Genomic DNA, 25281 nt, shown 5'->3' with positions numbered 1-25281 from the left:
GGGGTTTAGTCTGGAGAAGAGGAGGCTGAGGGGAGACCTTATCGCTCTCTACAACTACCTGAAAGGGGGGTGTACTGAGGTAGGTGTCAGTCTCTTCTCCCAAGTAACAAGAGATGCAAGAGGAAACAGCCTCAAGTTGCACTGGGGAGTTTTAGATTGGATAGTAGAAAAAAAAAAAAATATTTTACAAAAATGGTTGTCAAACATTGGAACAGGCTGCCCACGGAAGTGGTTGAGTCACCATCCCTAGAGGTATTTAAAAGACATGTAGATGTGGCACTTCGGAACATGGTTTAGTGGTGGACTTGAAAGTGCTAGGTTAGCAGTTGGACTCCATGATCTTACAGGTCTTTTCCTTAAAGGATTCTACAATTCTTGCTATGAATTTCACTCCATGCCAATACACCCACACCACCTCAATAGTTTTACACAGATATGAAATAGTATCATAAATCTAGCAAAACAAACATTTCCATCCAGACTCCCACCTTGATTCTATCCAGCAGCATTATCTGATATCGATATAGTTTCAGTGGTATGTCTTGGAAGTGATGAGTAAGGATTAAATTAATGCGTCTAAACAGCAACCTCTCTACATAATGTTTTTTTTCTTCCAGTTACCTCCTGCAAATGCATCAGAACATAGCTGCTTTCTCCTCCCACACTCATTCAGCTCCTTTTTACTTTACCTCAACTGGACAGCTTGAGAACAACTGTGGTAAAATATGTAGATGAGACAGATGGTATTTGCTGCTCTTTTATCAATCCTGCTGCTCAACAGTTTTTAAAAAGCCAAGAGAATTCATTACTTGAATAGTCTCAGATAGAACCTGGGTTCCATTACACAGCTTTGTCTTAACCACTGTGTACGTGAAATTATTCTACTTACAGGAAGCATCAGACCCTCCAACCAGGGCAGAAAGTGATACTAGATTATAACAAGACACCTGAAATAACAGACTTTTGTTCTTTGCATTTAAATTTCTCCTCAAAAACCACAATCCTCTCCCTGCATTATTTCAACAGATCTGAAGAGCAGCTGTCCTCTGCACTTCCCAACTGGAGCAGTGGGATGGTTTAGCCTTCTTTTATGGTTGTCCTTACACGATCCACCCTTGTCCTCAGGCATGCTCCTAGCTCCCCATTCCTCCTGACACCCAGAACTTCCCTCTTCCCAGAATTCTGACCAATACTTCTTTAATGTATGAATAAATAATCAAATAAGCTACATTTTTTTATATATATATATATATAAAAAAAAGGAGATGTGTCTTCCTCGCTGTATATTGAAAACTTTATCTGACTTTTATTCTTCTTCCATTTATGGACAGAGGTGTTAAGAAGCAAGGTTAAAATATAGAAAAACGTTATTTGGTTACAGAACAAAGAGGAAAAAGAGTTAAAACAATGGATTTGACTCTTAAATATCACTGTTTGACGACTGTTTTTCTAGAATCTCTGTTAATCAATGTTCAAACTGCAGTTTAAGGAGTGGTCGTTTCTAAGCAAGTTGTTCCTTAGTGATGGAAGATATGCAGATAACTTATGTTATTTACTAGAGGCTCCACATTTTCAACACATCTCTTCCAAACAATAAGCTCCTGTCAAGTTAGCATTCCATCAAATCTGTCAGTTGCAACTCATTTGGTGCTACAGGACAAGCCAACACATTGCATAAAGGTCAAGTGGAAAAATGTCCCTTCCACTACATCAATGTCATAAATTGGTAAAGGTCACTCCATCCAATAACTGCTACTACAGAAAATAACTTTGTTGCAATCTACATGATAGGGGAGAAAAGGCAGTTCAAGTCCATCTTTTTCCAAGATACAACAAACTAACATTACTGTCATTGTTTTTACAGCTTATACAGTCTACTGAGACCAGCTTTACCTGCAAGCTCTACAGCTTTCATAAGTACATTAATTATAATACACAAAATTACACAAAGACAGTTTTTCCATAAAAACATGAAAATTAAAATGTCAGCAGTTCTTGGTAGTAACACCTTACAACTCTGAAGTTCTAATCACGATAGGAGCTCAAAGGGCTTTACAGTCTTTAATTAGAACTCTGAAGACTCTGGTATGGCAAGTGATGATCTACCTATTTTACAGACAGCTCATGTGAAGTAGAGTGAAGTAGCTTGCCTACAGTTAAAATAGCAAGAAGCAAATATGATCGTATAGCCTAACATAAAAACAACCAAAAGAAAAATCTGTTGTACTTTTTTCTTTTATCTCCCTGTTCCTGCATAATAATTCATTCTCTCTCATCAAAACTTTTATCTATGTCTCAAAAAAATCACTTCATTGTTTGGAACATCACAGTCTGTTGTAAAATGTAAAATTAATGTGTACAAATACAGAGGTTAGCATTAGACCACTTTAATGCTGGAGCTGAAATAGTAAAGCTAAGTAAGGCTATAAAGATAACCTGACTTACGCAAACACATGACCCTCATCACCTGAGGAAGCTTGGGTTGTGTTGTGCAATGATGGAAGAGAAGGGGAAGGGAGACGTTCACCTTCACCTCGTCTCACTACATCAATCCAAGAGATTCATATACAACTCAGAGTACTTGCAGTTTCCATTATTAATGAAAGATTAAAAATTGAACACTAGCGCTTAAGATTCATATCAAGACAAGTTTGAAAGAAATTTTGCCGTTACTGGGAAGAACAGTAAAAAGATTTTACACACTGGACTCTAAAAGCAAAAAAAAAAAAAACAAACCCAGGGCCCTTTCTCACCATGGTGTGCAATTAATGCTCTAATTGTAAGCGCTGGAGTTCTGGATTTGTTGCAAAGCTGCTTAAGTCTTACTACATTTCCCAGATGCTATCAGAATATAACTAAAAACTCTGTGTATCCTAAGCAAGCTTTAGATTAAATCAAGAAGAAACAGCCTTTTGTTAAAGAAACAACACGTTAACCAGAGATGGCTACAACTCTGTCCCTAAGGTACAGAACAAACATTAACTACCTGAATGTCTCCAGAATGAGGCTAATGGAAATTATAACATCATCATTAACAACAGAATCAGGCCATCCTGCCAATAAGTACTATAAGTGATACCGCACAGATACCTGAAGCCACATACCTTTCTTTCAAAGCATTATTGCTCCATTGAAAAAGCAGCTCTGGCATAGCATAGTAATGTATAGCTCCTTTCATAGGTTTTCCACTTCCACAGGGAAGGGGAGGCTGGAAGCTGGCCAAGGGACAGGGTGGCATTCTTCACCGACCTCTTCACTGCCACGTGCAAGAACGGGAGCAATGTTTGTTTTACCCTCTGGCACGTTTTCCAAGTATGTCAAATTCAACTAGTTATTCAAAGATACCCAGCAACAACACTACCAAGACCTTAGAAAGCCATAATGGAATTGCAGGTTTCTTCAGTGATGAGCACTATGAATAATGGCAGCATTACAATGTTAGGTTACAAGCAGCTGCAGTAAAGCACATCCCAAAGAAAACAAAAATAGTCTCAAAAATATGTGTTTTCTAGCTGTTCAGTAACAGAGGACCAGAAATACTATTTTCAAGTCTTTTACTTTTAGGTTAACAAAGCACTGTGTGTGAAGAATGCCGGAGATGTGGATGCTTTAACTGTAACTGCATTAACACAATACAACATACACACCTCACCCACCCCACCCCCTTCTGGAGAATGTTATTTATGTTTACTTAGAAACTTCATCAAATAAAGGCATTACTATGTAAATGAAATTTGCCCTTGGCCAGCTGTCTCCTACCTGAAGAGTGAAAGCTTAAAAATCCATATTTAATAATCTAAAGAATCTGATATCACTGAAGTCAGTGGGGTTCTCAGGTGTGCAGCCTATTTGCAGGCTGGAGTGGTTATACAGGCCTAAGTTGCAGAAAAAAAATGTGGGTTTTTTTTCTTTATAAAGGACCAGCAAGAAAAGTTCACAGACAACACCTTATACCTTTCCTAGCACAATCCAGCAGCACATACATACATACATACAACACAAGATGGGCATATTACACCAGCAGAAGAAACAAAAGCAGGCTTGAAATGACAATAATTGCCAGACTAGATCAGACTCTGGTCCATCCACCACAGGATCCTGCCTGCAGCAATGACAACTGGATGTTTCAACATTTCAAAAGATGGAGAAAAAAGCCTACAGGGGCAGTCTGCCAGCCTCCAGAATGCTGCACACACTTTTGGTGCCGGGAAATCCTATGGATCTCTTCAGCAGGCTCCAAGAATTACTAGGCTGCCATACCTTATGCTTAATGCAATTATGCCATAATGAACATTAAGAAAGAAACCCTCAAACAAAATTCCATTGTGCTAAGTTTCCAAAACCTTTTCCAAAAATACTTTTTTAAAACAGATTTAAGCAGTCAGGTGCAATAGGTAATGTGCCAAATTCATGTAAGAGTATAATAAAAAATGCAAAGTATTTACATAAAGTTTTAAAGAAAGTAAAACTTTCTTTAAAAAGTTTTTTTTATTGTTAATGAATATTGTTATTCTTTTGGAAAACTCCTGTAGCATATTTCCCTCTGTTCAACTACCTTTTCTCCTTCATTATATTCCTGTTAGTGAGCTTTGCTGATGATCAAAAGCCTTTTTTATTTTTTGAAATAAATTCTACAGAAGTTCTCACTGACACTGCTAAATTTGCACTGTTATCATTCTAGTTTATATTTACCTTCTTCCTCCACTTTTACTAGACAAGAGAATTAACATGAAACTCCCAAAAAAAGTTAGAAATAAAATCTTTTATAAGTAGCAAAAATATCTCTTGTCCAATTCAGACATTCCTGCTCACTCCATCCAGTTTCACAAATCTTCCTTTGGGAACCAAACAAACCACTGTTTGTCCTCACACTTAACCTGACCCTTTATTTCTAATACAAGGGTTAAGGCATTTAGATATTAATATATCCTCCAGCACTACAGCTTCTTTTTCTTTCCTAGCTTAGCTTTATTTTCTTCACATACAAACAAGACTTTGGGTTATTTACCTAAATCCATTAACAATGAGCCCTAGCTGTGAAACAAATACAGATCTCCTCACGTTCTAGCAAAAAGGATTGGAATGGGATTAAAATCTTGTTGGTGGCTGGCCATGAGGCTCTCATCAGGGCAGGGTGCGAAGCTCATCCAATGTAGCTAGGGCAAGGGGCAATTCCAGCTGAACCCCAGACCTGCAGGCTGCCAGCACACCCACCGTCACATCGGGACTGAGGAAGCAATCAGATCACCAGCAGCTTTCGCTCCAGGCAGCGAGTTGGAAAGGAAGAAACAAAGATGTGCCTGAGCTTCAGGAACTAGGTCAGGAGAGATGTCCCACAATATCTCAATACTGGTGCTCCACTCCCAATACTAAAGGTAGCCTGGGAATTTCCTGGAGATACTGGGGGCAGGAAGAGCGACTGCATGGGACTAACAGAAACAGCAGAGGAAGGAGAGAGAGGAACAGCAATGCAAATGTTGCCAGCCAAAGTAGAAGGTATGGCAGAAAGCACAAAAGACAACAACTGCAGACAGTGGGCAGAGAGATTTCAAGAAACACAGTCTGAGGCAAGAGGTTCGGCTGGGCAATAACAGAAAGCAATAAGAAAGCTAGAAGCAGAGTATTTGAGGCCATACATTTAATGCATCCTCCATCATTTCTTGGAACAAGAGAAAGCAAAAAAATATATGGTTCAATGTAAATATTTGCTTTAGAATAAAGAAATAAATCCCACTGTTCTTCCAAAATGGGAAGCTCTGACAAAACCAAGGACAAAAGGTATAGGCAAAGGGCAAGCCAGAAGCACAGCACTGTTCTCTCACTCCCAACAGATCTGGACAGCAAAGAGGAAGCTTAACCCAGCCTCTTCACGTTACACCTCCCTACCAGAATTATTCTCCTGCAATCACACATAGAGGCCTGAAGCTTCAGGAAGGGACAGGGAACTTCATTAAGAGCCAAGGGCAGCCCTGCAGAATCTGACCCAGACCATTCACAGCCAGCAGAAAAACAACATGCAGAACCACACACCACCATCACCCAAATCCTTTTTATTAGTTTCCAGAGGGCACAGATTCAAACCACCACCATCTCATTTTGATGCAAGCAGACACCCTGCATGAGGCTCCCTCCCATACTAAAGAGCACAATGGCTTGACCTCCAGCTCCTTTTATACAAGCACTGTTGTTCTTCAGGCTCCTAGGGAGCTGCTGCAAATAAGGGAATGCAGGGAAAGACCACTTGCTAAGGAAAGGTCAATAGCTTTTTCAGGCTGGTGAAAATTAACTCATTGAGAGAAAGAAACAAGGAAGATGCACCTTGCCATCATGCCCCTATCTTGTTTCAGATTACAGGGAGGCAGCAGAGTGACTATTTTGCACCAGCTCATAGCCTGCAGCCCAGAGAACAGTTACAACCACAGAAATGCAGTACAGCATCAGGCTGGTAATATCCACTACTGCCCCAACGCAACCACAATCAGCAGGTGAAGAGCAAATTCAAGCCACACTCACCAGGTGACAGGCAAAGACAGGGGCAGTACAGCCTTCCAAAGCCTGCTGGCTGAATAAATACATAAGGCAGCCACAGGAGGGGAAGAACCTGTATCTCAGGGGAAGAGACAAGAGACTCTTACCAAGCACATTCCTAAAACACAAAGTGGAGGGAAGAAAAGTTTCTGCTAGGAGATATCCTAGTGTTGTAAGATGAGGGCATGGGAACAGAGGACATAAGAGGTAGAGACATGGGAAAGCTTCTTGCCTTACAGCTGCTGAAGTTCCTCACACCACCCCATGCACACAGGATATACTCCTCTTCATGCACAATTCCCATGCCTGAAAGACTGGAAATCTTGTTTTTTAAAACAGCATCTGCTGGGGTTGAATTTGCATAGTAGGAGCCCGGCAACTCTGCATAGCCAAGGTTAAGGCAGTAAAGAATAATCATTTGTTAGCCCTATTGCCAGAAAGGAACCCCACACCACGTTATTTCTCAAACAAGTGCAAAACCACAGAGGAAAGAATCCACCTGGGGACAGCAGTTCTGACAGATCCATATTTCTCACTGGGGTTACCCTGGTAATTAACACTCTGTTTTTCATTACAGTCATTCACACAGATTTCAGTAGCAAGCAGGTGCCTATGCTTAGAAGTACCTGAGCAATAAGGAAGAGGCTGTTTAAATATCACTTGAAAAACAAGCATGGCAAGAGCATCACCTGCACAAAGACCATGCATAGGCAGTAAGGCATTGAACACAACATAGTACTGCTATACATATCCCAAATCTACAGGAAGTAGACCAATTTGAAGCCACATTGGCCTCCTCACTGGTAGGAGGCAGGATAGTCATGAATTTCATGAGGGTTGGCAGTGATGAAATACTCATTCATCTTTTTGACCTTACCCTGAGCTCCCAAGAACATTCTCTGACTAGAAATAAGCATCACTACAGCTTCATCCTAACCTTCAAGGGAGATCTGCAGCAGTTAATCAATCACAGCTAAACATAATATTAACATCAAGGAAGATCCAGCCTCTCTGGATCTCCTTCTGCAAGTTGGCTTGGGTTGTTTCTTTAAACCCCTTTGCATAGAAGGGGTGATTGGTACTTTTTGTGACCTTTAGCTGGCCACGGTATCTTCTGTCTACTAAAGCTGAGATGATAGGTTTGTGCGCTATGTATCACTTCAAAAAAGACCTCTAACTGTCAAGAGTCAATTGACCTGCAGATGAGAATCGGTGGGGAAAAAAAAAAAAATCTAGTATTTCACACTGTTTTCTTGATTTTTCCAAAGGTTACCCAGCGTACTTTGGGATAGGTAGCCTTTCTGGTTGCCCACCAGGCCTATATAAATGCTTTCTTTTCTTGAAGTACCCTTGGGAAAGCAATTCTGCACCACAGGAAACATTTCACAATATTTCTTTTATATTCGGAAAATATAGGAACATATTTATATTAGGAAATATTAGGAACAATGTGTACTGGTGCATTACATGACATCTTTAATATTAAAAATGGACTTTGGTAGTTTTAGTCACACATATAGCATACCTTTGTAACAGACGGGGGTAAAAAAGTCATAATATAAAAAAGCAAGAGAAAGAAAATGTTCCTTAGAACTAATAGGCACCACCTATACATACTTAAACACCAAGTCTTTAGATCCTCCTACAGACAAAGAAATATGAACCCCATAGGTATCTGCCTTAGTTGAAAAAAAAATGAAAAAGACCCACATATCTTGGCTAGGAACACCCTAGCTTTTGGGATCCCTGCTTCAGCAGTGGGGAAAGGTACACAAGCCACTGACCTGCCTGCAGCTGTTACAGAGAAAAGAAAAACTTGGGTAAGAGCAGAGAAGGCCAGGCAGCATGCTGAACTCCAGAGCGGAGAAACAGGAGCACAAAAGTTCACTTTTCTAAGAGAAGTAGAGGAAAGGCTGTCTCTTAGGAAAGGGAGAGCTGGGAAAGCTTTTAGGAGGAAGAAGGAGAAGATTCTCTGAAGAACTAATTTTCCATCCCTCCTAACTTCCGAAATAAAAATTGATTTTGTAGGCAACCATTCTGTTCATTATTAGTTGCCACTAACAGCATTCACTCTGAACGACAATTACAGGCACTTTGCAAGGAAGTTTCTATTAAGCAATTATACCCTACAAAATTAAAGTAGTAAAAAAAAAAAAGGGCTTGTAGACAAATTAAAACAGACACAGCATGTGAGGCAGACTTGGCCTCTAACTCTAGAGAGACAGGAGACACAACACTGTTGCTTATACACAAGGGAGGCCAGGAAACAATGGCTGACACCACTAATAGCACAGTCCCTACAGGAGCATACATGGAGGTACAAAAAACCTCTCACCACAGGCTTGTTGAAGTCAAAGTCCAAGTTGGCTTCCTTAAAGCTACAAGCCAGGGCATGCTTGTCCTCCAGCAGAATCAGGCCTGCTGCATATCCCCCCCACATGACTCCAGCCCTTACACATCCTACACCTTCTGTAGCCATCACATAACTGAGCTCTGGCTGGGATAGGAACTAATTTTTTTTTTTTCCTCATCTGCATAAAAGCAGCATTTTTCCTGACACTTCAGCAAGCAAAAAAAAGCTCCATTTCACATTTTTTCCACAGATTAATTTTTTTTCCCCAGTTCAACAAGTAAGTGTGCCACAGAAGAAGAAAGTCAGTCAAATACAGCTCAGCTGCCTGCACTGGTTTTGAGTAACTCTCATCCATTTACACTGGGGAGGTGTTAGCCCTTCACACACAGACACAAGGCCTTGCCTCTCCTTACTTGATTTAAAAGGAAAGGGCTTTTTTTATTTCCTTTTTTATTTTGCCCCAAGAGAAGTAACAGCAATGAAATAGTTTTGTTGAGCATGTAAAAGCTGCCCCTAAATACTCAGGCTGAATGGGTCAGTCACTACAACACCTATAGGTAAGCAGAGCCTAAGTATTTTGAAAGCAGGAAGAGGGAAGAGACACAGTTGTTGCATACAGTAACATGCAGGTTCAACCAAAGTGGCACATAAAAGAAAAAAAAATTAAGACATTTGATAATAGCACAAATACATGCATGGCACGGGGAATGAAGCTTAGTTGTTCCTCTGCCAGACTTCTTTCCTCCTTCTTATTTAGGACTGCATGATTGTTTTTGAGAATGTCCAAAAGAAAGAAATGTAGGAGTCATTTAAATGAAATAACAGCATCCTACTGGACCCTGTGTATTCTTAATTACAAGTCCTGGGAGTTATGGGGGGGGGGGTGCGGCGGGCAAAAATGCAACTGAGACAGAAAATACAAAACTACACAAAAAACTCAGAGAACTTATCTACAGGCAGACAAGAACAGACTTGTGATGGCAGAATAATTAATATCAGAAAGCTACTCCGGTAGCAGTGCTTCTATACGCACAGTGCTCTGAAACAGAATTAATTTTAATTCTAGAATAATTCTACTTCGGATTATAATTCTTTTTCTAAATATTTCTCATTCTTTCTCAGCATCTTCACTGTTTCTGTCCCTGGAAGACCTTGTCATTTTACACAACATTATGAATTTAATTTTTTGTTAAACACTGGTACATCTTGACTCTTCTCACCCTCAGTCCTGCAAGGCAGGTGACATAGCATGACTGGAATCTCTTTGTTCCAAATTCCTCACTATTTTCTTGTTATTAGTTAGACAGCGCCACAATCATAGAATACTTTGGGTTCAAAGAAACCTTTAAAGGTCACCTAGTCCAACTCCCCTGCAGTGAGCAGGAACAGCTTCAATTAGATCAGGTTGCTCAGAGCCCCGTCCAACATGACCTGGAATGTTTCCAGGGATGGGGCATCTACCACCTCTCTGGGCAACCTGTGCCAGCATTTCACCACCCTCATTGTGAAACATTTTTTCATTTTATCTAGTCAAAACCCGCCCTCTTTTAGTTTAAAACCATGACCCCTTTTCCTATCACAACAGGCCTCCTAAAAAGTCTGTTCCCATCTTTCTTTTAAGCCCCCTTTAAGTACTGGAAGGCTGCAATAAGGTCTCCCTGGAGCCTCCTCTTCTCTGGGCTGAACAACCCCAACTCTCTCAGCCTGTCCTCGTGGGAGAGGTGTTCCATCCCTCTGAACATTTTTGTGGCCTCCTCTGGACCCGCTCCAACAGGTCCAACCAGAATAACCACCTATTGAAGCCTACCTGTGACTGGAGTGATTTCAGCTCTTGCTCACAAGTGCTTTCTCCAGCAAGGAAAGGTCACAATTAAAATATTTCAAACCAACACCCCTACACTTCAATATGAATTTGTGTTTGATTTTAATTGCTGCTGTGCACTTAAAAGAGCTAAGCTTTTTTGTTTCATTCCTTTTGTTTCTTCTTTGAAAGGACAAGACAGTAGATTCTCTATGAACTTGCGCAACAAACATTTGGCCTATGAATATAGAAGATACTATTTGTACACACTTGGAAAAGGTCAGGATCAGTGTAGTGCCCTTAAGTCATCAGAGCTACTTTCTTAAATCTGTAAACACAAGATTTCAGCAGAATTACTGATGCACTATTGAGCTTTCTGCTTCCAGCTCACCAGTTTGACTCTTGCTCAAGAGTAAGGATTGAGAAATCGTTCCCCCAAACGGTATTTGACAGATGAGGATTTTTCAGCAATAAACCCCACTAGTAGGCTTTACATGACATTCTGGTGTATAGCAGGGACCTCTTCTCACTCTATTTCTATATGCTCATCATTAAGAGTCATTTAATTTCAGCTGACTCCTACTGAGAAAGTTCTCACTGTTGCTCAGGATTCAGACTGAAAAGAACACAGCTTCAGCCCAGAGCAGAGCAGCAGCTGAAAATCATTCCGCTATAACACCAGAGTATTTGGCAGTACTAGGGGTCACCGACACCCTTAAGACTGAGCAGGTGACAATCAAAACACAAAAAGAAAAAAAAAAAAGACATTTTTGTTAATACATTTGAATGTCATTTTGGGGGCAGAACCACAGCCTCAGCTATTTGAGCTCTAACAAATAGGAAGTCATGAACACGGTTTCTGTAGGCTTGATTCATTGCAGTCTTAAAGCTCCTTGAACTCTTCTTTGCTTCCACAAAATCCAACCATACCGACAATTCCCTGCAACCCATCTTCATCCCATCCCTTCCTGAAGCCTACCTGGGATATCTCATAATATAGGCCTCATTTAGAGATGACAATAAGTTGCAACCTTCATCTAGTGCTGAGCTATATATAGGGCTTCACTCAACCCCTAGATTTAAATTTAATGCTAAACTATGGTTCCTGGCTATAGAATTTCCTCTCCTCCTGCAATCCTAAGAGGTGTTCAAATCCTGCCGTCTCTGCCAGCACACACAGACCTATAGCTCTCACCTAGACCCCCCCTCTCCTCTCTATTCTAACAAGGTCTTTCATACTCAAGTCTACCCCAAGTTTGCTCAATGCCAGGCTCAACCAAAGTATGATCAAACCGCTCAGTGCAGTACCATGGCCAACAAATATAGACTGCAAAGACTGCATTGGCAGACCAATGGTTTGTATGGTTATTCTGAAGAAACCAACATAGTTTATGTTGTACCACAAGAGCCTACTACCTCTGCCATTTCTCTCCATTGTTTTAAAGCAATCATTTCATATCCTGCTCCCACAAGGTGCCATCGGCCTCATAAATGCTTTGTTACCTGCTCGCCATAGCCACTGCAATTTTTTTCCCTAAGAATTGATGTAATGGAAGAGGGAATGCATGCAGGGACTGAAATACACACAGTTCAAGTTCACAGGGACCATATACATGATATGGAAGATAGAGACACACAGTGGGAACATCAGTATGGTCAGCTGAAAAAAAATGTTGGCTTTTTGGAAAGGATTACCATTCTTAAAAGTCTCAGCTGCTTCACCTGAGACTGAAGGCTTGTGCAAATCTTCTAATCAAACTATTCTCATTGCCTCCTTCTGAACAGTTACATTTTCATAACCTTTCTGAAATGATTCAGAACAAAGACAATTAAGGGTGAAGGACAGAAGAGAGCAATGGCTGGACAGGCACACAGTCTCACAGCTGAAGCTATATGCACAAAGTACAATAGTGGCACAACAGGACTTCAGGTTTGTCCCCTGTTACTCTCCTAACATGACTAGCTTTTATGACTACCACAAAGTACCAAGCTGACATTTTTAGAGAAGCAACTGTCATTTTCACCATGAAGTCTCAACGGTAAGCACCGAGCCTACCGTTTTGTAAAGCAAAGCTGGAACTGTTTTTACCCGCCTCCCCCCCCCATATCTCTCTCTCACAATACCACACCATACACAACATTGCTTATAATGTATTTTATCATGACACCATGAAATCGGCAACACAAGGCTTGTCCGCCTAACTGGTCAGATAGGGCAACTAGTTAAATTGAAACAATAAGACAAAATTCCAGGCACACAAGCTCCTCTTTGAGCTGGTATGTCCAAAAGCTTATCTAATTATCATCAGACTCAAAGATATTTCCCCTAGTGACAAACCTTGTCTGGAAGTCATAATGGCCCTGTAAAATACCACACTGAGAATCAGTGTATGTAACTCCAGGAAGCCAACACCTGTGTCCACAATGTTAGGCTAATTTTACCTGACTACTTTACAACACAACAGGAAGAAAATGAAGAAAAAGTTTCCCACATCACCTTTTGCACAATATAAATCCTAGCTCTAGGAAAAAAAAAAGGTTATAAAAACATTTATTCAAGAGTGCTTATTATGTATTGAAATTACATCGTTATGCATATCAAATTCAAGCCTCTGTCTCCTGTGTGTTTTCACTTAGCATGCCTCATGTATACTGGCTTTTCTGGATACATCAGTTAGTACCTCCTTGCAACATGCCTTTTGAAAGTTTGTTCAGCTAGAAGCAGAAACAGAAAACAAGATTGTCTGAAATTTAGATACTGTAATTCTAGATCTTAGGTCAGCTGCACCTATTCCAAGTTTAGGGTTGGACATTAGGACAGCATAGAAATACTTCAGGTACAGCACGCCATAAACAATCCAGTAGAGACTCTCACATTCATAAGTGGGTCTTCTTGTTGAGACCATTATCCCAGGTGCTCCAGTCTATACCACTCTTCCTGACACTTTGGTGCAGTGCAGCAAATACTTTGTATGGTGCCACAGTGCATACAAACCCAGTCCGGTTTTGCTCTTTACCCCTACTGACACAGTTCCTTAAGAAATTGAACAAATCCTCGACAGCTTCTATCAACCAAAATGTTGTCATCTTTTCTCCAGGATGCTACTTCTTCAGTGAAATGTCACTAGCAAGGAGACATACAGGGGCACTCTAGAATGCCAGATTCACGCATGAATTAACACCCACAAATAAGCCAAGTGAATAGCACGTTCCACAACTGAATGGGCTGTACATCTTTACCCGTATTTGGTCCCGCTATCATGTCTGAATTATGCCACTGATATACAGCACCTCATTTTGCTTTTTGTTCAACTTTGTCTTACATCAAACCAATCCAACTCACTTCACTTTTTCAGGCTACAAAAATCTCAGTGAGCATGGAGATGTCCCAACCACTTCCCGTTCCTCAAATCAACAATTAACAGGAATCCTGACTAGCATTAGACTGGTAGGATGGTATCAACAGCAGAAGTTTAAAACTCACATTACCTGGCATCAGTTTGGATGCTCCCACTGCCAGCATTTCCATCAGACTCTGTAACTCTTTGTCCAAAGCACATTATTGTGTAAGAGTGCCAGGAATTTGAAGTTTCCCCTCTTCCCCTTTTTGATTAACGCTCATTGCTACAACCCTGACACTGCCTAAGAGGACTAAAGACGTCCATAAAACAGCACTTTTTACTACTTTTACCTTCCATGGGCTAAAGAAAGGAACGCACAAAAGCTTCCACGCGCCGAACGCAGGGTAGGGAAGCATCGGAGGGGGCAAATGTGCCTACAGTATTACGAACATAACCAAGCACGGGCAGTTGGTCTGTGCATGTGGACAGAGTGGATGGGAGGGAAACCTCAGGAGAAAGAAGTTAATTGACTTGAGACAATCCCACTTTGCAGAGGGGTTTGACAAGCAATGGAAGGTCCACAGAGTTCTCCAATAAAAGCATCCTACTAGACACTACTAGAATTCAACTAGACACCACCCAGCAATCAGCAAGGATCATTATCAGTTCCCCACAGAGAATTCACACTGGAAGACTTTTCTGTTTGCTTTCCAATAGTAGTCACAGTCATTCGGCACCTTTTTAATCCCCAATTACACTGATGTTGCATTACCATGCCATGTAGAAGTTTCTGTCCGTGTCCAATCATTTATTAAGCAGACAATAATTAAAAAGAGCAGGTGTCCCCCCCATGCACTCCCTTAAAATACTTATATCCTAAGTGTAAGACAAGGACAGCAAAATCAATTTCTAGTTGTTGGTTGAATTAATAGTCATGCTGTCTTCAGAGGTCACATTGCAAATGAAAGACAATTTTCTTATTTGGAGTTAATATTTCTAAAGAGCAAGGGAAAGATATGTCTGTCCTGAATATAAAATTGGGCTGCATGATTTTGCAAGTGCAAAGTAAGCAGATGGGCTGGGTAGCAGGAGAGCCATGTCACTCACTCAGCGGGTACTGTCCAGATAGCACATCAACACTTCTCCCAAGTTACACCCATCAGATCTCTACGCTTCAAACTGCAATTCAGCAAGTAGGCTTTTAAATTATCCATAATTGCTTATTTTGTTCAGATTTTTTTGTTGCTTGTTTGTTTGTAAAAGACTAGCCAGGCTGTCTGGGAACAGCTTGGCTGCATCATGGACTGAGAAATAGAGCCCAACTATCATAGGAGGGGTAGCCTGCGGTGTCAGTTTTAGACAGCAGATGGCTGGGAGTTGAGAAAGCTTCCAAGCACATGGTATGCCAAAACTTCAGCAATTTACTTTTGTCAAACGGCTTCCAGAAACACAAGATGTACCTGAACCCCTTCACACTGGCCAAGATTAAAATAAGAGAACATAGTAGAATCCCATAAAACAGTACTGCTTCCTAAAAATATTTAGGCTGCAAAGTAAGCAAGATACCGCATGACTACAGCGGCTTCTTCTCCACTGTTGGCTAAGATGCAGAAAACACAAATGCATTTTCAATTTGTGGACATAAGCCGATAGCAAAATTCTGATCTATCTCAAAGACACACCCTGACCTGATGGAAACTGAACTGGGCCAAAATGAGGGTTCGAATCAAAAATGTTTCAAACAGTTGTGTAGCACATGCATCTTCAGCATGTAATAAGTAAACATAACAAGTGAAAGTACCCAGAAGTGTGCAATATACCAGGCCTCCCTCTCATGAAAACTGGCTGTTGCTATATATATATTTTAATACTAAAACACAGACTGACAGCTTTCCAGCTGTCTGCCTGACAGTAAAATAAGGAATTTCAGACCTCTGAATTGTGACTAGCTTAATTCCTGCCCCAGTTAGGTAATTAAAAAAGAAAAAAAAAATCAATAGCAACTGGATGAGCCTGACATAGCATAAAAAGAAATGGTGGTATTACTGCTGCTAGTAGACAGAAGCCAAGACCAAGCATTTGAATGACAGCATCTTAGTCCACAGTTTCAGCTAGCAACAATAAATGGATATGGACAAAGAAGTCTTACCTTTTCATTTCAGACCAGTGTCTTAAACAGAGAAGCCCAGACAAGGTAGAAGAAATGCAAGGCTTGCACTGTTTCTGTTTTGTTGCAAAGAAAATTAAGTCTAATTTATACCTCATAAGCACTTACTTTCCTTAACCACCCAATTAGTGGAGGTTATTCAAGTTTATCAGAAGACAGGATAAACAAGATCCATACAAAAAAGACTGTGTTTTGAGAATTTGTACAAGCCCTTCCCCCCATCCTCTTAATAGCTTTAGTGGAAAGTTATAAAGATGAAAATTGAAACCCCAAGAGACTTACCCCCAGATTTCAGGAAGCTTCTACAAGCTTATAACTGAACAAGGCTCTGACAACAGAGCACAACAGAAAGCCCTATTTGTCCCATCCACCCCAAAGAGGTGTTCACAAGTCCATGGGGTCTGATGGGATTCATCCCAGAGCACTAAAGTAGCTGGCAGATGCTATGGCAGGACCCCTCTCAATCATCTACCAAAGGTGTTGAGAGCCTAGGGAGGTCTCTGCTGACTGAAAGCTAGCTAATGTTATTCCAATCTACAAAAAGGGCATGAGGGAAGACCCAGGGAACTACAGACCTGTTAGTCTAACCTCAGTTCCTGGAAAAATTATGGAGAAGGTTTTACTGGATACTATTGAAAGGCATATAAAGAATAATGCAATCATCAGACATAGTCAACATGGGTTCACAAAGGGCAAGTCCTGTTTAACTAATTTGATATCCTTCTATGATAAGGTCACCCACCTCCCCACCCAGAGGGGGCAGTGGATGTAGTTCTTCTGGATTTTACTAAGGCTTTTAATACTGTCTCTCACAGCATACTTTTGGACAAACTGTCCAACTGTAGGATAAGCAGGTTCACAGTATGCTGGGTGAAGAACTGACTGAAGGGCAGAGCTCAAAGGGTTGTAGTGAAAGGCACTACATCTGGCTGGCAACCAGTCACCAGCAGTGTTCCTCAGGGTTCAATTCTAGGGCCAGTCCTGTTCAATATATATTTATCAACAATCTGGATGCAGGAGTTGAGTGCACCTTTAGCAAGTTTGCTGATGATACCAAATTGGGAGATGCTGTTGACTCTCATGAGGGACAAGCTGCCTTGCAGAGGGATCCAGATAGATTGGAGCATTGGGCAATGATTAATGGAATGAAATTTAACAAGTCTAAATGCCAGATTCTGCACCTGGAATGGAGTAACACTGGGCACAAATATAAACTGGGAGAGGAGTGTCTGGAAAGCAGCCCTGCAGAAAAGGATCTGGGGGTGTCAGCTAGCAGCAGGCTCAAAATGAATCAGCAGCATGCCCTGGCAGCCAAGCGGGCAAATCCCATCCTGGGGCGCATCAAACACAGCATAACCAGCCAGTCAAAAGAGGCAATTATCCTGCTGTATTCAGCTTTGGTGCAGCATCACCTTGAATACTTTCTGCAGCTCTGGACCCCACAATTTAAGAAGGAATGTGAAGGTCCTTGAACGAGTCCAGAGGTGGGCAATAAAGCTGGTGAAAGGGCCGGAAGGAATGTCCTATGAGGAGCAGCTAAGGACTTTGGGTTTATTGAGTCTGGAGAAAAGGAGGCTGAGGGGCAACCTCATTGCTCTTTACAGCTTCCTGAGGAGGGGACAGGGAGAAGAAATTGGCACCTCCCTCTCCATGCTACCCAGTGACAGAACATGCGGGAATGGTTCAAAGCTGTGCCAGGGGAGGTTCAGACTGGACATTAGGAAGCATTTCTTTACTGAGAGGGTGGTCAAACACTGGAACAGGCTTCCTGGAGAGATGGTCGATGTCCCAATCCTGTCAGTGTTTAAGAGGCATCTGGACAATGTCCTTAATAACACACTTCAACTTGGTCATCCCTGAATTGGTCAGGCAGTTGGACTAGATGATGGTTGCAGGTCTCTACCAGCAGAAACAGTTCATTCTATTCCCACGTCAAGAGCCTGCAACTGCAACTTACAAGCTCCCAGTAAGTCTCCTGTGTCACAGAAACTCTGCCCCTCCAGCATCCACCACCTTTTATTTCATCAGTAGCCTCAGATATAGAGCCTCACTCAATATATAGCTAGGTTTAAGAATTTTAATTCCACAGGTACATGCCATCCTAAAACTAGTACAATCCAAAGCAACATCTTCTTTCAGATTTATTTCCAGATATGGCTTCTCTCACAAATTCACCGTCCTTCCTCTGAAAGAAGCTAACTTGCCTTCATTTCTATGTCCTGTTATAGCAGCCATCTGTCAAGCAAGCATTTTAGTTCAAAATAATAGAAGTACAGTAAAGCAAGGATTCTATCCAGCCCTCATCTGCAAATAGCTCTTCCAGGGGAGAGAAAAAAAAAAAAGGAAAAAACCAAAGCACACCACCCACCTGCTTGAAGATCAAATTGGTTCAAATGTTTAAGAACTAGGATTAGAAATAGAACTTTAAATTGGAATTTTTTTTTTTTTTTAAACTGCAAAAAAGATATTTGGAAAGACCAAACAACTATACACCTGGCCAGGAGTTTGGGGTTACTGCATAATTCAGCATTTGCAAGTACCATCATAAGACATAGCCAAGACCTTCCTCTAAATACCATTTAAAAAATGACATTTTCAACCCAGACTTTACTTAACATTATACTCAGTTGTTTTCTCTCTCTGCAGTTGCCCTAAAACAAATAGCTGGTTCAAGTGAGCAACAACATCTCTTCTAGCGTAAATGTACAGGAGGCTAACCACTACAAAGTGGAATTAAAAAAAAATTTAAAAAATCAGTAGTTCTGCAGAAGCTTATTTCTGAGTAACAAGATTGCATGTGAACCAGTAGTGGATTTCAACAGCAAGACTCAGTTCTGACAGTTACCAATCCATTTGCACCTTGCACCAGGCAAGGTTGAGGAGCTGAAGAAAAGAACAAGAAAAGGTTTTTTTAAATGTTTGGGCAATAGATTTGTACTGAGCAAAATACACTTGCTTCCACTGCAAGCACAACTCCCACAGACACAAAAATATGCCGCTTTTTTTTTACCTCCTGTATTCAGCAGTGTGTTTAACCTTGGAGCTGTCAAGCTCCATCATGAATAATGAGCCATGACAACACTCCCAAGCGATCCTTGGAGAACAGACCAATTTTAACTATATGCTATGCAAGCCAAAACACTGTTATCGTATTCCCATGGTACTGTACCTGCTTTGAAAATATACAATAATGTGGCCATCAAGAGGAGACCACAAGTAAATACAGAAACAAATAAGCTACTCCCTGGTATTTCATCACCCACAAACACAGAATGAGCAATAAAGTATGGAACAACCTAATAGTTCCTAGCTAAAATTAAGCCAGGACTGAGAAGGAGATTTGTCCCACTGACTGTGCATTTCACACAAACATTTCACAGCTGAGGAACATCTGCATTTGAAACAACCCATGGTTGCTACCTTGTGAAGGGAGAGCACCCTGCAGGTCTCGCAGCACCCTGCGTGGTGACCTCTTCCAGATGAGCGCGAAGATGGGACAGGAGGGCAGCACCTGCTGCCAGCAGCCCCCCAGCGCTCTCGGAACAAACACACTCCCCCCATACACACGGCACTGACAGAGAGTATAGGAAGAACCTGTGGTCCCTCGAATGACTGATCATAGGTGCCCTACACCAACACCCTAACTATGCCAAGGCAGGTCTTTAAGGCAGCACAGCACAAGTAAACAACGGCAGAAGCCATTTACGCCATGCACCTCCCAAGCTCGAGGGGAGGAAGACAACAAATAGATTCATCTAAAGAACAGAAAAACTAGGAAGAAACAAGCTGAAGATTTAAACAGGCATTCACTTCTCTCCTAAACAACAACGGCTGTGATTCCAAATACCCCTTTACAAAAAAAATCCACCACCTGTTCAGGAAATAAGTGCTAATTCATTAACATGCACCTGGAAAACACACATGTTCCCCAACAGATACAAGCAGCAAGCATCTGTTCTTTGTTTCTGCAAAGGGAAAACACAAATATATCCCTATTCCTGACCTCTTTGCAACAAGGTATTTGTTCTTGGCCTGTAGTGGGGAAAAACTTGCCTTTATTTCTGTGCCGTTTTCTCACCTCATTGCCACAACCAAAAATACAGAACATCACTTTCCCTGCTCTGTAGGGGCACCACTTTACTTACACTTCAGTTTCAAAAGTTACTATACACTATGGGAGCTTTCAAAAAGCAGCAATGGCAGACAGTAGATGTTTGCCTTTAAGTGGTTAAGTTTGCAGTGATAGCAGAAACCAGTCCTGAGCACTTTGAGGAGTTTTAAGGGCTAACACATCTCCTTTCCACTGAACTGCTGTTAAAAACAAAAAAAAAGAGCCCTCTCCTGCAAGAGTGGATGGCTTTTTTAGAGAGCCAAAGTCAGAAAATCTCTTGAGTTCTTGCCTAGGGTTGAAGTTGGAGAAGAGCCTCTACCACCGATATGATAACATAGTGTATTTATTGGCAATTTAGTTTTCCATTCAGGGTACAGCCATCCATACCCCTCCTCTACCTGCTCTCCTTTCCCTCTACTCACCTCTTCCATGTACAGGACATTTTGCATCTCCTTACATCATACTAGATCTCCCCTTCCTCTGCAGCACTCTCAAATCAGCAAGACTCATGCTACCACCACACACAGCACTACCACAATCTCCAGTTCAAAACAGTTCTGCTCTTAACACAGGACTTGCTCTATACTCAAAGAGGTCCCCCAGATTACTGGGACAGTAATTTTCTTTCAGCATTATAGTTAAAATGTCCTCAGCCCTCTGCATACACCACTCCCCGATAATATATTTCCATTTATGCCCCACATCACAGCTCTGCACATTTAGCAATTCCATTCCCTGCTAGCAATATTTGTCAATAAGATATCTTTAAAGAAAGATAATTACAGATTTCACTTGAACAGAAATTGGTACTGGGCCAATCTGTAAGGTCTTTAATAAGCTTTCAAACTTTACTTCACACCAGACAAGACTTTGTTCTCCACCAGGAGCAGTGACACAGCTCTAAAAGCAAAGGTGGAAAGCTTGCCTCCGCAAGAGGAGGTAAGGTCACAGCTCCAATCCTTCTTGCAGTACTACACCTTCTCCCTGTGAGTCCTTCCCTGGAGATATGCTGCCCATGTTTTGCAAAAGAAAAACTAAGGAAGCTAGGTCAGACATTATGAAAAAGTAGTCACAAAGAAAGAAAAAAAAAAAAAAAAGGGTTGACAGTTGTATCAGAAAAGGAACAAAGACCAGTATGACAGAAAGTGCGCCAAGGACTCAAAAATAAGGAATTGATAAAATTAAGGATGCATGGTCACATATCACAAAGCAGCATGGCATTGTCTGAGAACACTTGTGCGAAGATGGATTTCAAAGAGATGGAAGAACGCAAGGCAAAGTCTCTCAAGCACCTCAGTATCTAGTCCCATATCAGGACAAATGCTTTCTGTCTATAGACTTAACACAGAAAACATTAATCTCGTCTGTGGACGCTCCTCTCCACCTTTGTACAGCTGCCACTGTTGTTCTCTGTAAGTTGTGCCCACACGACCTGGTGAAATCACATTTCAGCCAGATCATTTTCCTGAGGGTAATTAATGCAAGGCTCTGCAAACCACCCTCCATGCTACCTGCCTGATAACCAAGGTGGAAACTGAAAAGGGTAATTGATAAAATCATGGTCAACAGAAAGATGGTCCTGTTTTGAAGGTACAAGACTAGCACCCAGGAAAACTACACACGAGCTTTCTGTGCAAAGTTAGACAAGTCGTCATTTTCCACTGTGGTCATCAACTACATGGCATCACATGTAGATGTCACACTTGATATACTAAAATACTGCTGTCAGAGTGGCTGACTGCCCAGAGAATCCCAGCTGGAATCTGTAGGAACCACATGTACCGAGTACACAGCTGCCAGGAAGTCTCCAACTGGGAACTTAACCCACAGGCACTTAAAAAAAAGAAGAGTTATGAGTGTTACACATGTAAAGCATACACATCAATAATGTCTATTTGACAGAAATTAAACACATGAACATCCACAACATCCTCAGCTTTTAACATACCTAGAGGTTCTCCCCATTGGGAGATGCCACACTAAAAGAATGACTTGTGACAGTAGCAGAATTTTCTGCTCTATATAGGCAAGCCTTTAAAAGGCACAAGTGGTTCTGTTGGCAAAAGGGCCAACACACCTACTCCCTAGACACTATTAAAACACATTTTAATTGCCTTGAGGGGCAGCTTTGGGGGCAGGGAAACAGAGCCATGGTATAACTGCAAAGTTTCACACATTAATTTTGAAAGGCAAACCACAAGTCTGACCACTCCCCAATCCCTAAAGACTGAGGTTAAAAAAGTGGCAGGAAAGGAACTATCTTTTTCCAGCCTTATTCTCTGAAGTACCCATGCAGATTTTACTGAAATGTTTGCAGGGCTTCCCAACCGAAGATAACTCTAGTGGGAAGAATTTAATCTAGAAGCTGAAGACTATCAAATATGAGTACCTGAACACAGACTACCATAACAGGAAACAGTAAGAAACCCAAGATGCGTGTTAATAGATGCTCTAATTATTAACGTGCACACATTCAGAGTTTATCAGAAGCACCAAGGCATTTGAAAGGAAAATCATTATTCAAATACAGATATTTGCCAGCAGCTGTATCGCCATCATATTCTCTAGCTGGTTTTGATTCAACTTAGAGGACATCAAGTTAATCCCACAGGACAGTATCATTCACTTTTACAATAGCTACTGACCTCATTTCTGTGTTTGAGCCCTGCTGTAGTGTCATGACCAAATGTGGCAAGTAACAAATCACACTCTCTCAGCAGCCAGTGCCCATCCTTTCTCCTTTCAAAGCTTTCATTCATTTCTGCATTTTTTAAAGTCATGCTGTTTCAAAACAGCTGATCCAGATGGTGAATATTTGGATTTCAACCTTCCCACATGGTGATGTGGCTCAAGAAGATTAAAAAAACAAAAAAAACACTGTTGCTACCTGCTGCTGACCTACTTCTTTGTTTCCTGCATATGACAGAATAAACAATAGTTCATTGAACTCATCTTCCACACCTAACCACCATTATGTAGCTAATATAAAATAAAGGGTAAGGAGAGAGAAGGAGGAAAAAAAAAGCAGCATGATCCAGTAGGGAGGTAGGGGGGAGCAACTCTCACCTCCATCATAGTCGTCTTCCTCTATTGCTTTTTCCTGAAGCCTCTGAAGCTGTAAGATCAAGGATTTTATCTATGCAAAGAGAAAAAAGTTAACTATGAAGAAGTTGCATGTATAACTATTTAGCTTATTAACTTCTATATAATACAAATTTAACAGATTACTACATAACTAGAATGGCCCAATTTTGAGAGTTAAGCACAATATTTCTTAAGGGGACAGACCTACTTGGAAGTCTACCAAACTGCAGCGACTTGAGCCAAGCATGGCTTTAGTCCAAACACAGAGAATAACAAACAATATTTCTTGAAAAGCAAAAGAGATCATGTGATTATAGGATATTTTTCACACTTTGAATAGGTCAAAGGAAGGATTATTAGAGGATTCTGTCAGCATGACATCTACTTCTGATCACATTGTACTGAACAGTGTGTTCTTGAGCCCATTCTAACAATTTTTTGCATCCGAGTTTTACACGGAACAAATCCAGAATTTCCATATACAAACCACATTTTCTTCTGTAAGTAAAAAGAAATACAGTACGAATATTTTGGAACAAGTATACTCATGTTACAGCACAGAAAACTGTGTTTATATCCAGCCAATGAAGTTTCATTAAAATATAATTTAGGCTCATCTACATAGTGTTAACAATTTGCATTTTCAGAAATGTTCACATTGCAAATGCTAGATGGGGAAAAGCAGCAAAACACCAAGAACACCTATACTAGATACAGAGTGCCCTTTCACACCCAAAAATAAACTCTTTCCATAATAAAGTTTTATTTCAAAAGTTACTGCTTCTCTTTCTTAACATGAAGGGTCTGGACCAAAGTTCTAAAGTTGCTAAAAATTTGTAAAGCTAGGTGAGCATTCAGAGTCCCTTACAAGCTCTTACAAGTAGAAGAATTTGGTTAGAAGGTAGCTAGCCCTCTCCCCATTGCCATGCCAGCTACAGCCTAACATGGCTACAGTTACAAGACTGAAGTGTTTTCTTTTTATTAAGTTTATACATAACCTGTACCAAACAAGCCATTACCAGCACTGAAAAAGGTAAGCCTAGAAAAAGCAGCAGCATATATTCTCATTGCCCAAAGTCTGAAAGTGCTTGGGAAAGCATCTGCCAACAAGAAAATCCATACTTCAGACATTCTGCATTTACAAGAGACTTTGCTCCTCCCTGAAACTCTTTCATATTTAAATCTCTACATTTAAACTCTACATTACAGAGAGAAAAATAGGTACAGCCAGTCAACAACTTAATAGAAACACTCAGTTATCATGACTACACAATCAACACAGAAATCAGGCAAGACTGGTATCCCTTCTAAATAGGATATGTGAAAGGAGACTAGTCAGAAAAGAACTATAAAAAATAAAGCCAGAAAAAAATCAGAAAGTGCTTGATTAATAATAGGCTATAGGATGCCCCAGAAGAAAAACATAAAGCAATGCTATATATGCTCCCTTTTCCTCAAGGCTTTATTTTATTTTGTTTTTCACATCCTAAAACTCCAACCTTTTTTCTCTGAGGCTGGTGAGGAATGTGTAACATATTGAAGAGCCCTGAACCCTCACCATAAATTATTTTCTGCATTTTATGCCATACTTTTGATAGAGTTTTAAAGAAGCCTGCAGTAGGAATGATTTAAATGACACTTTTTTCATATATATGATGTATAACAGCCATCTATACCAAGAGTACAGCTTTGCTGCTCTTTGCAGTGTTTATCCCATCACGTGCTCACAGTGGCAGGTCATTTAAAGCCTGCTTGGGTACCACAGCCCAAGCATGCCCACAGCAAACTGACTGATGCTGTCACAGTAAAGTACTTTCTGTTTGCAGGCTGGTAAGATGTTTAGAGCTCAACTCAAAGAGCTGCTTCAGCATGACATGTCCTATATCTGTACCATGT

General features: G+C 40.9%; 1 protein-coding gene across 1 annotated transcript in view; it reads right to left on the bottom strand.

Moving 5' to 3' along the window:
- DISC1 (DISC1 scaffold protein) overlaps positions 1–25281 on the bottom strand; it is a gene marked incomplete at its 3' end in the record, with an annotated part of 216437 nt that overhangs the window by 167383 nt on the left and 23773 nt on the right. The window contains exon 3 of the mRNA XM_081998396.1: positions 23368–23437. Coding sequence (XP_081854522.1) covers positions 23368–23437 — 70 coding nt within the window. The remainder of the gene's footprint in view (positions 1–23367; positions 23438–25281) is intronic.

The sequence above is a fragment of the Phaethon aethereus genome (assembly GCF_964289735.1).
Source record: "Phaethon aethereus genome assembly, chromosome: 3".
Classification (NCBI taxonomy): domain Eukaryota; kingdom Metazoa; phylum Chordata; class Aves; order Phaethontiformes; family Phaethontidae; genus Phaethon; species Phaethon aethereus.
Note: the sequence above shows the minus strand (reverse complement) of the source record. Positions and strands in the feature narration are given on the sequence as shown.